The 13,019-nt window shown below is 43.6% G+C and overlaps 1 protein-coding gene across 2 annotated transcripts in view; it reads right to left on the reverse strand.

Moving 5' to 3' along the window:
• Positions 1–13,019, reverse strand: part of LOC135546302 (sortilin-related receptor-like) — a 73,231-nt gene that overhangs the window by 35,673 nt on the left and 24,539 nt on the right. For both annotated transcript variants that reach the window (XM_064974632.1, XM_064974631.1), the window contains exons 7-9: positions 2,968–3,069; positions 2,443–2,612; positions 997–1,189 (exon numbers count right to left, since the gene is read on the reverse strand). In XM_064974632.1, coding sequence (XP_064830704.1) covers positions 997–1,189; positions 2,443–2,612; positions 2,968–3,069 — 465 coding nt within the window. The remainder of the gene's footprint in view (positions 1–996; positions 1,190–2,442; positions 2,613–2,967; positions 3,070–13,019) is intronic.

A 13,019-nucleotide genomic window follows, 5' to 3' on the forward strand; every position in this document is an offset into this window, starting at 1 on the left:
AGATCGAGTAGGGGGGAAGGGAGGGAGGGATGGAGAGGCGTGGAGGGAGAAGGGAGAGATGGAGAGAGAAGTGTTAGGTCAATGGAGACAACAATCTGGCAAAACCAAAAATAAATAAATACAAATATAAACTATTTTCTCAGAAGTGAAGCTACATTTACATCATAGTAAATTTAGCAGACACTCTTATCCAAAGCGGGTTATAGTAGTGAGTGCATACATTTTAGTACAAGGGACACAACCACTTTCTAAAACCAAACAGAACACACCTATTTGCATCCAAACTTACTTCCCTTTTAGAATGCAAACACACCTTGTGGCCTCATGGCTGCTGTTCCTAACCACTAATGTAGGTTCATATTAACCCACCCCCAATTCCTACCTCAAAGGACTCATAGACTCAACACTTTGACAGTGTTACACACAACGAGGCAACTTCCTGCTTACAGACATCAACAAGAAAATAATTACATTCTGCCAAGACTGTCACTTTAATGTCTCTTCCCAATTTTTGCCCTCCCTTCAGGCATGCCTACATTAACAAGAGCCAACAGTGGGAGTCTTGGGCAGATCTTAATTAGGGCTGGGATGATAATAGTATCGCGACACAGGCTAGTATCGTGGAAAGGAAACAAAACCCAAAGCAGATATGACTTATTTAGGAAAACAGCCCTAATGTTAGAAACAAACATTACGTTCTCATCCAGACTCACATTTATTTATTTTCCAAGCTATAGCACACACTGTTTTACATGCAGCAGGTTTTTAAAGGAACAAATAGAATGGTCTGCTTCGTGTAATCCTGTTGTTGTCGCCCCGGTGTGTATGATGTCACATTGCTGAAGCTGCCAGCAATGGTCTGTCAGGAAGCTATAACCTAGTTTGTGTTTCAGTATCCTGTATCAGTGGTTAGGGGAAACCCACCAGGGAGTAGGTGAACGCTTTCTCTAACCACTGATACAGGGTCAGGTGTTACTGTAACAGCTAGCTAGCTACCTGGCAGTCCAGTGTTCCTCCCAGGCTGTCGGCGGAGGGGGCCTGAAGCAGTTCCCAGGTGCCCCCCTTGTCGAAGGTGATCACGGAGCGCATGTTGTCCTTGCTGAGTGAGCCGTTGATGAGCGTGGCCACGAAGACGCCACGCAGACCCTCCACACGGTGCAGGTCAGCAAAGGGCTCATTGGTAAAGTACCTGGGATGAAACACACACACACACACACACACACACACACACACACACACACACACACACACACACACACACGGAGTAGGTACACAAACACAGACAGATGCACATTTACACACAGACATGATTAGCATCAACAACAATACAGGATCACGTTCAGTGTATCTTGTGGCTATATTGGTTAAAGGAAACACGTGTTCTGCTCCTGTCATGAGGTCGCCTCACTATCAAGAAGCAATCAAGCTGCTCTCACAACACAAAAACTCCAGGTAGCTGGAGACGTGTTGGGAACCTAGTCATTTGACTAATTATAGGCCCTGGACGCATTACGCTACACTGCAGCACCGTGACAACATGGACTCAGCAAACATCCAACATCCTGGTCCCTGGGATTTAAACATGTGAACACATGCAAAGGCCCTACTGTTGTTTACCAACTCTGAGGAAAAAACGCGCGCGCACACACACACACACTGACTCATCGTCGTCACTAGGAATGCACACCAGGAGGTCCCCCAGTGCTGCAATGATCAGACGTAGAACAGCCTCCTCTCTCTCCAAAATAAATCAAGTTGGGTGGGTGCGCTTGATCAAGGTGGGTATAATTGATCCAAGGGTGTGTGTACTTGATCAAGGTGAGTTCTGTTACTTTGTTCCAAGCAAGACACTACAGATCTCATAGTGTTTCCTACTAATTAGGCTGCCTTAACTGTGCGTCACATCAGAATATTGCAGACTTCAAATAGTACTTGTTTTCTTTGAAATGCATTGGGTGATTGATTGAGCCTGCCTGGAGTGTCAGACGGGAATGGTTTGCACTTTTGGGACTTTTATTTTGATTCTGTTGTGTCAGGTACGCTCAATCAAGGACAGCTTAAGTATTTGAAAGATACCAATACTAATTGAACCCAGATCTCAGATCCATTGTTGCTTAGTAAAATCTGTTCCTGGGGGGATACACCAAAGGTGGAGCACATTTTGGTCCTACCCCAGCACTAACAAGCCACTAATCACGGTGATAAGCAGATTAGCTGAATATAATGGGTTAGTGCTGGGATGGAACAAAAATGTGCAACCTGCGATTAGTTAATAGATCAAATCAGGTGGGTTAGTGCTGGGCCGGCCTGAAACAAAAATGAGCAACCCGAGGTTGGTTGATTAGGTCATATAGAGGAAGCAGGTGTGTAAGTGCTGGCCTGGAGCAGAATTGTGCAACCCCCCAGTAGAGTATTGAGAAGCACTAGGAATATTGTACCTACCTGATGAGGGTGTTGCTGCCTGAACCCTCTGGGCTGTAGTATAGCACATTCTCCAGGGACAGGGAGAAGGACAGGCCCTGCGTGTCTGAGATGTACAGGTGGGTGACGTTGTTGAGGTGGTTGACGCAAACAAACACCTGGTCCTCCGAGGCATCAGCGATGTAGTACTCCTGCAGGAGAAGAAAAGGGCATGGTGTGATTCTCTCACAACTAAAAGCTGATGATTGTTATTAAACTTTTATTACACAAAAACAGGTTAATTTTTAAGATAAAAAATGTCATGGAATTAAAATCTTTCTACTGTGAGTGGAGTGTAACGCCTTACAGTATTGTCCTTGTGATTTCTGGCTCATGTTGAGCTGTCAACTACATACTAGCTACATAGTATAGTTTCAACATTTCCTTACAAACACATTTTCCCAATTTCATCAACGATACAGTGGCAGGTTTGTTCTCTAGACTAGGAATCAACTAGGAGCCACAGAGAGGATGTTCTGGTGTGGCGAAGCAGGCCTGGAGACTCACTGTGATTGGGTGGCGGGTCATGAACTGGGCAGCTTTCATTGGCTGGCGGTTGTAGGACACCCACAGCTGGACGGAGGATGGTTCATGGCTCCCCAACAAAGTCTGGAACCAACAGATGTACAATTAATAAATCAATCAATGAATCAATAAATAAGAAACACAAAGAGCCATGGAGACGGCTTAATGACCACCTCCTAATTATGACTAATGTGACAAAATTATTATAGAATCTGCTATTATTAAAAGGACCCCCCAAAGAAAGTTGACAACACTACATCAACGTAATTAACTGTCCTAGAGAGGAAATGCACGTTTAGGTTCCACCTTCGAAGATTTAACTACTTATTCATATTCACAAATTGGGTGTGGGATTTTCCACGTGGCGTTTATAAACATCAGCAAATAGGGCACTGGCAGCTGGCAGTGTAGCTAGCTAGCATGCTAACCTTATCTAGCTAGCTAATGTTCTGTTAATCATTTTTTACTAGGCCAATACTATTTTCAAAATATTAGCCAGTAATGGCTGGTTCTGGATTTGTCATGAGCATTGATTTAGGGAAAACCTTCTCACGGATGGAAACCACTGGCCTATCGTTGACTTCACCATCTATTGTTATCTCCAAAGTTTTCGCATCTTCCAAAAAATGATGACAGCGAATCCGCCATCGAAATGCTTATAAGATGAAGCTCCGGTAATATGGATAAGTATTGAAAGATAGCTGATATGTGTTTTTCTACATTTTAATGGACAACCTTTGGTAGTAAGTAGGCTGCTGGCAGGCTTTGGCTGCGGTACATGGTTCTCACAGGGGAAGTGAAATGATAGGCTACAATGACTTTGCTCATGATCATCCACGCAGCAAATGACATGTTACTATAATTTCCTTGAACTTTTTTCAAGAGTGCCGTTTCATTATCTGGATAGACAGTTGTGGTGTCGAGGTAATGTTAGACCAATCAAAGCAGTGGAGTGTGTGGTGAGGCAAAACGTTAGTGGTCAAAATAATCCATCTTGGGGCGACGGGGATTGCAAAATACTATCACATCAAGCAATTATAACATTTATATACAGTACCAGTCAAAAGTTTGGACACACCTACTCAAAGGTTTTACTTTATTTTTTACTATTTTCTACGTTGTAGAATAATAGTAGAGACATCAAACTATGAAATAACACATATGGAATCATGTAGCAACCAAAAAAGTGTTAAACAAATCAAAATTATATTTTATATTTGAGATCCTTCAAAGTAGCCATGAAAAATGCTTTTCCAACAAGAAGGAGTTCACACATATGCTGAGCACTTGCTGGCTGCTTTTCATTCACTCTGCGGTCCAACTCATCACAAACTGGTTGTGGAGGACAAGTCATTTGATGCAGCACTACATTACTCTCCTTGGTCAAATAGCCCTTACACAGCCTGGAGGAGTGTTTTGGGTCATTGTTCTCTTGATAAACAAATGATAGTCCCACTAAGCACAAACCAGATGGGATGGCATATTGCTGCAGAATGCTGTGGTAACCATGCTGGTTAAGTGTGCTTTGAATTCTAAATAAATCACAGACAGTGTCACCAGCAAAGCACCCCCACACCATCACACCTCCTCTTCCATGCTTCAAAGACATGGCAGTTGGAAGCAAAAATCTTGAATTTGGATTCATCAGACCAAAGGACAGATTTCCACCGGTCTAATGTCCATTGCTCGTGTTTCTTGGCCCAAGTAGTCTCTTCTTCTTATTTGAGTCCTTTAGTAGTGGTTTCTTTGCAGCAATTTGACCATGAAGGCCTAACTCACGCAGTGTCCTCCGAACAGTTGATGTTGAGATGTGTCTGTTACTTGAACTCTGTGAAGCATTTATTTGGGCTGCAATCTGAGGTGCAGCTCTAATGAACTTATCCTCTGCAGCGAAGGTAACTCTGGGTCTTCCTTTCCTGTGACGGTCCTCATGAGAGCCAGTTTCATCATAGCCCTTGATGGATTTTGCGACTGCACTTGAAGAAACTTTCAAAAGTTCTTGAAATTGATATACCACCCCTACCTTGTCACAACCCAACTGATTGGCTCAAACACATTAAGAATTTAAATACATTCCAGGTGACAACCTCATGAAGCAGGTTGAGAGAATGCCAAGAGTGTGCAAAGATGTAATCAAGGCAAAGGGTGGCTAATATAAAATATATTTTTTATTTTTTTGGTAACTTTTTTGGTTACTACATAATTCCATATGTGTTATTTCATAGTTTTGATGTTTTCACTATTATTCTACAATGTAGAAAATAATTTCCTCCATTGCTCAGGCAGCCAAGTGAACACAAGGCTATTTGGCTCATCTCAGTCACGAAGAGGAGCAACTTTGCAGCTATTTCTGAATAATAAACAACACTATGCTGGTGGGTGGTAACATTCAAATAAACCCCAGCCCTGAAACGAATGGTAGGCTGAAGATAATTTGTATGTCATATCATAGGAAAAGATACCGCACTCACAAGGATTTGCACGAAGTGGAAACTATGACTTATTGACTTAAATAATTGTGAAAAATCATGGATAAGCTCTGGCCATGGTCTCATAGGGAATTTAAAAACTCAAGTGATGCATCTATCTGTACTGTTGGGAGGATTGTAAGCTCAGTGGGCCAATGAGAACAATCAAAGGCCAAATCTCATTGTTATGTCAGCGAGACCACTTTGTTCAAGAGAGGGGAAAGGGGCTGTACTCTAATGAATTACAAGCAGGAAGACCAAAGCGCAGAGTCTCGCCGCCCTCCGGATCCCCAGAGAGACCTGAGACGCTATTTGCATCCAAAATGGCACCCTATTCCCTACAAAATGCACTACTTTAGACCAGAGACTAATGGAGCCTGGTCAAAAGTAGTGCACTGTATAGGGTGCCATTTGAGACGCAGCCAGTGATGTGTCTCCTCTTACGTGTCAGTCTGGCAACACCGACACCATGTGATCTGCCTCCCAGGGATTGGCTAAGCTAGGCTCACATCAGCAGGATGGGACCACTAACAGCCTGTCTGGCCTTCCACCCTCCATTAACAACTAACAGAAATATTCTCGTCATTAAAAGCTGCAGGTAATAAATGTCAAGCGAGTACACTTTATTAGGGAGGCCAAATACACAGTTTAATATGATTATATTTGTAGTTATTGAGGCACGCACGCACACGCAATACACACACACACACACCGATTAATACAAGTATCTTTACCGAGCTGGGACAAAACAATGCTATAAAATATGACTACAAAGGTCAGTGTTAACATCATAGAGCAGCCAACAGTTTGTGGAGAAGAGATGTGTCAGACAGACATGGAAGTCCCACGATGATGCTAACAATGAAGAGGACAGATGGCTTCAGTAATGACCTGAAATAACACTTCAGTCTGACGGGCCACACAGACAAACACACACAGGCAAAACACAGCTACACTAGTGGTGCACAGTTGGAAAGCAGGCAGCAAATAAGAGCCCCAGAACGTCACAGAATTATTCACCGCATAGGACGGTAATCAGGTTCATGGCATCATCTTGGATTAGCAGAGAGCGCCCTCAAGGCAGCCAAGATGATCAATAAAAACATGAGAGCTTTCCCAGTCCCCCCACTGATGACTGATGGATCTAGGCAAGCATTCATGTCATGTAGTCTTGTCTTTTATCTGATGACCCAGCAGGCGCAACAAAGTGACTCCCTGTTCCCCGAAGACACAATGTGCCTGCCTGCGTGTGAGTCCGTCTGTCTGCCTGCCTTCAGGTCTGTCCGCAAGTCTGGGTCCTCACAGTGCTTTTCAACCTATTGATTTATCTACTGTTGCTGTTAACGTCCCGTCCCCGCGACAGAGTCTGCCGTGTTCTGAAAGCCAAGCAGCCACAACAACACAATGTGGGCATGGAGAATACCAAGGGGAGAGAAACGTATTCTCGGAAAAGACTACTGCTTCAATGCTTCAATGACAGCAGGCCAGGGGGGTCATTTCAACCACAGTAGCTTGACTGGCTTCCATGACAGAAGAGAGGTCTGACGATCTGTGGAAAATGGATTCTATCCACCAGGGATTCATATCAAACCTTGCTTTAGCAAATGTATGGTGTCTTAATAATAATGTCATGATAGTTGGATGGATGGTTAAGTCATTATGAAGCGTCATTATGTTAATATAAATACCAGGAACAGATACTGAGCACTATGCATTCTTATTGAATTGATTCACCTGTACATATTCATAGCAAGTATATACCTTCAGCAGTCTAGCTGCTCAGAACAGAAGCACTGTGCTTCCAATGCAAATGATGATATTTGGATAACCCCCCTCCCTTTTCACATTCTATATCTAAACCAATAAACTAGAAGAATAGTAGTGGGGGGGGGGCACATGAAACCCTGTCCTCTCCAGTCCTCCTGCAGAGCCGAGCCTATGGGAGCTGTCGTTGTGGTTTGTTTATCCAGCCAGAAGGTAACTGTTAATCTGAGGGACATAGAGCCATTACCCAGACCTCCCATTGCTTTTAAGTGGCATGTTTATCTCCGCCCTCCTTCTCTCACACTGGACATGTTGCATTGTTTTTTACAGCGAAGTGCCCTGTTGTTTGTGTGTGTGTGTGTGTGTGTGTGTGTGTGTGTGTGTGTGTGTGATGCGTCACACATTGCAGTGGGAGCTGGGGAAATGTGGGGTTTGGCATCACACGTTAAGGAAGAAAGTAAAGGACCACTACAGCGTTAAGGGCCATTGCGACCAATATGGCTTCCCAAAGGAATAAAGCTAAGTCTTGTTCTCTGGGTGTCGCAACACTTAAATCTATTTTACAGGGGAAACAAAAAAGTCCAAGCAGCAGCTTAAATAGGCATTGCAATCTCCTGTTCAATGTGGTTGTTGGTCTGCTCTATGCCGTTATGGCTACATTAAACACATTGGGGGTATTGACGCATCAGGGAAAGCACAGGCAACCATTCGAAAAGGAAGTCCTTGATCTTGTTACACTCCCCCTCCTCTCGTCGCCACTGAGACACCTTGCAAATAACAAGGAAATGTGTTAAAAAGAAAAACCTAAGAAACCTCTTATTGACGTCCATTTATATTAATTAAGCCAGTTATCTTCCGGAGGACTATGGAAAGGAGTAGAGGTCTTAAGGTCTGATTATCAATCATTACTCAGGGATCTATATTGTCAGGCCTGGGATAAAACTCTGCTTTTTCTGGGGCTTTTAATTGGCCTAAGAAGCTCGGTGCTGCCAAAAGCTCGTGATATTCATTACGGTAATCCTATTAGCTCCAGCCGAAGATATTAGTAGGGGCTGGGTAGTGGGTATGACTAGAGACGGATGAGAGTGAGTGAAAGTGACGAGTTAGCGTTGACACGGTGTTGCTAATGCTCTGCGACTGGGCTGCGTCACTGAGCATTTCACATGCTCACGGCTCAACCGTATCTGGGGGGGGGGGGCTGCTGCTCTGTAGGTTGGGTCAGGCTGTGGGGTCACAGACTGTAGTAGTTTTATTTAATTAACTGAGTGCCTAAGCTAATGATGCAAAGATATGACAACAGAGGCTCTTAGATAGGAACTAACATAGCTTTATATTTATTAAATGTAAGGCACTGGTGATTAATTTAACCACATTCACTGAGTGTACAAAACATAAGGAACACTTGCTCTTTCCATGACATAGACTGACCAGGTGAATCCAGGTGAAAGCTATGATCCCTAATTGATGTCACTTGTTCAATCCACTTCAATCAGTGTAGATGAAGGGGAGGAGACAGGTTAAAAAAAGGATTTTTAAGCCTTGAGACAATTGAGACATTGATTGTGTATGTATGACATTCAGAGGGTGAATGGGCAAGACAAAATATTTAAGTGCCTTTGAATGGGGTATGGTAGAAGGTGCCAGGCGCACCGGTTTGAGTGTGTCAAGAACTGCAACTCTGCTGGGTTTTTCATGCTCAACAGTTTCCTGTGTGTATCAAGAATGGTCCTCCACCCAAAGGACATCCAGCCAGCCTGACACAACTCTGGGAAGCATTGGAGTCAACATGGGCCAGCATCCCTGTGAAATGCTTTTGACACCTTGTAGAGTCCATATCCCAACGAATTGAGGTTGTTCTGAGGGCAAAGGGGAGTGCAACTCAATATTAGAAAGGTGTTCCTAATGTTTTCTGTAGTTTTCCATATTGTTTTTTAATTTGCCTATTTTGGATTCATGTGGATGGTGTTGTTGATTAACATAAACTACAATCCAACCATTCGTTTGTGTTTAGCCTTTTGTATTTAGCCTCATTACCATCTATAAAAACAATCCAAATCTATAATGGAAGTGGGAATATCACTTTCTACGAGTGGAAGTATGAAATGATATCGCTTGGGATACAATTCTAGCCAGAAAAAAAACACACACCGTACTATCCTTTGGCTATGGAACAAATCAGCCCATTGGGAATAGCAACAGTACTTGAGACTGCAGCACACGGCAGCACTGGGCAACAGAACCCTGATGAGGGTGTGCATGAGTGGTTAGTGACACCAAGCAACAACCAAACCACAACATCATTAACAGCACATAGATCGGTCATGTCTGACAAGTTGCACTCTCGAGCCCCGACCAACAGGAGTGCTGTTGGCCAACAGGTTGGTTGTGTATGCAGACGAGACACAACATAACCCATTTCGCTGTTCTGACAATCTGAGCGACCCACCTAAGCATACACTCGCCTCTATGGAGACCGTCAAGGTCGTGCATTCTGTCACATGCAAATGTGTTGTTAAAGTCTGCTAGCCTTACCCAAAGAGAGTAGGGACCAGAGGTGTGGACTCAAGTCACATGACTTGGACTCGAGTAAGACTCGAGTCACAAATATGATGACTTACAACTCGACTTTGACTTTAACACCAATGACTCGTGACTTGACTTGGCATTGAGCCTTTTGACTCGACCTGACTTGATACCCTCCCCAAGCCCAAATATTAAAAAGTATGCTATGAAAAAAAGTGTGCAGCGCATCAACTCTTCATTTAACGGATTACAGTTTGAATTGGACAGCAGCCAATCAGATTGTGTGTGGCAGTGTAGAGTAACGTCGGCAGGTGAATTCAGACGGAGCCCTTGGAAAGATTATATCCGAAAATAAATAATTTTGGTTATCAAGACGATGCTGTATCAACAAAAAACGGATTGCAACTTGCAAAACATGCGGGAAGAAAATTACAGACGGAGGCGCAACCATTTCCAACTTTGTTCGACATTTGAAGCTGCACAAAGAACGGAAAGTCGTGGCTAATATAGCTGACAGCTATCCATCACACGAGGCTGTGTGTCTATGAGTGTGTAACTTGTTTGTTTCATGGTTGTTGTTTTTTGCCTGGCTTGTGATGTCTGGAGCCTGTATTGTTATGTGCTCCTCACTTGCTTGTGATGTCTGGAGCCTGTATTGTTATGTGCGCTCCTCACTGCTTGTGATGTCTGGAGCCTGTATTGTTATGTGCGCTCCTCACTGCTTGTGATGTCTGGAGTCTGTATTGTTATGTGCGCTCCTCACTGCTTGTGATGTCTGGAGTCTGTATTGTTATGTGTGCTCCTCACTGCTTGTGATGTCTGGAGCCTGTATTGTTATGTGCGCTCCTCACTGCTTGTGATGTCTGGAGCCTATATTGTTATGTGCGCTCTTCACTGCTTGTGATGTCTGGAGCCTGTATTGTTATGTGCGCTCCTCACTGCTTGTGATGTCTGGAGCCTGTATTGTTATGTGTGCTCCTCACTGCTTATGATGTCTGGAGCCTGTATTGTTATGTGCGCTCCTCACTGCTTGTGATGTCTGGAGCCTGTATTGTTATGTGCGCTCCTCACTGCTTGTGATGTCTGGAGCCTGTATTGTTATGTGCGCTCCTCACTGCTTGTGATGTCTGGAGTCTGTATTGTTATGTGCGCTCCTCACTGCTTGTGATGTCTGGAGCCTGTATTGTTATGTGCGCTCCTCACTGCTTGTGATGTCTGGAGCCTGTATTGTTATGTACGCTCCTCACTGCTTGTGATGTCTGGAGTCTGTATTGTTATGTGCGCTCCTCACTGCTTGTGATGTCTGGAGTCTGTATTGTTATGTGCGCTCCTCACTGCTTGTGATGTCTGGAGTCTGTATTGTTATGTGTGCTCCTCACTGCTTGCCTAGATTAGATTTGCAGATTGACTCGCCACCACGCCTGTTTGGAGCTGGAATAGATCAAATGAGCACATTTGTGGCAGAGTGCCTCCTAGAATGGTTGTGTACTCTTCCTAACCTGCTGATTACAGCAAGTGCTTGAACCTCTGGTTGGGTTTATGCTTTACACAAATCCCCCCATCCCGGTCTCTGCTGTCCTCCGCAGTTTTGAGCTTTCTCCATTGATAATGAATGAAGAACGGCGGCTTATTTCATCTGAGGCATCGCATTCAGATACAGTCTTACAGATAGAAATGCAATACATAGATCTGTACTCGATTCTCTATTCTACACGGCCACGGCTGTTGTAGGCGATGTATTTTCTATGTGAATTGCCATGTTGGATGGCCAGCAGATACTGGCCATCTGCTGCTTAACTCATCTACAGGAGAGCAACCACCCCACACGACCCAGCCTACCACTCCTCTCCCGCTGTCACAGAGGGGGGGGGGGGGGTTCGTTCTCATGGCTACCCATGTATTTCCATGGCAATATAAAATTTATTTGCAAAGTAATAAATATATAGATATTTTTAAAAGCATTCATGATTTGCGTAAATGTACTAATACTAACTATTACTCTTGTTAAAAACATGAAATGGTATTACATTTGGTGAAGAGCACGTTATGACTTGTTTAGGACTTGAGACTTGTCTCACTTGCCTGTCTTGACTTGGAACTTGACTCGGGACTTGAGTGCTAAGACTTGAGACTTACGTGTGACTTGTAAAACAATGACTTGGTCCCACCTCTGGTAGGGACGACATTATGAAGTATGCTTGTAGCTGTGAATGTTGAGTCAATTGGTTTATAAGAGACTGATATGAATAAAGATATGGTAGTTACAATGTACAAACATTCACAATACACAATGTGCATATTTATAGGGGTTTAAGAAGCTTAGCAGCAGCGCAGAAACCTCAGCTCTCCATTCAGTTTCTTTACAGAAACACCACTTTCTCATAGCGAAAATGCCCCGAACAGCGGTCCTCTGCAATTGTACTTTCAGTCTCTCTCTTTCCCCTTTCCGCTACGTGTGTATGTGTGTGTAGTAATGCCAGGATTCAGATACGTGTGTTTGGCTATGGCTGTTTAACAACACAGAGTTGACTGCAGTGAGTCTGCGTGGTTATTCAGAGTACAGACAGAAATCATTACCCATAATTGGCTCAGAATAGACATGTGTGCTATCAAATGCAAACTAATACTTCAGCCTTGTTTTGATGGGATCGGTATGTATCAGACCACATTAACCCCAGTGTTCCACAGTACATGACATGGCCCATCTCTCCAGTCCACATTGTGTACACAAAAGATATTCCTCTTTTCATGGAGGAGTCAATAATTAAGTTCCTCTTTCATTGTATGACGCTTTATTGGTCTGTATGCGCCCAGGCAAAGCACGCTGGATATTTGTGACGCAGATTCACAGCCAAGGAAGGAGCCTGGGATCAAACCGTCCCCATCTGTTTCAAAAAGCAGCAGTCGTGTGCCTGTAGTTTCCATATGCCAAACAACGTGCGACTTTATCGCAAACAGACACTGCTGGGGTTATAGGAGGCCAAATACTTTAGCTAGGGATAAGAGATACTACCTTTAGAACGATTCTATGCATGTGGTGGACTTATCAGGTATTTAAGCCTAGCAGTTCAATATGATGGGTTTGACTAATGACTTACAGTCCTTCAGAAAGTATTCATACCCCTTAAATTATTCCACATTTTGTCGCGTCACAGCCGGAATAAAAAATGTCTCACCCATCTACAAACAATACCCCATACTGGCAAAGTGAAAGCATGTTCGTAGACATTGTTGCACAATTTTTTGAAATATAAAATACTGAAATATCAAATTGACATA

Source organism: Oncorhynchus masou, chromosome 9, assembly GCF_036934945.1.
Source record: "Oncorhynchus masou masou isolate Uvic2021 chromosome 9, UVic_Omas_1.1, whole genome shotgun sequence".
Classification (NCBI taxonomy): domain Eukaryota; kingdom Metazoa; phylum Chordata; class Actinopteri; order Salmoniformes; family Salmonidae; genus Oncorhynchus; species Oncorhynchus masou.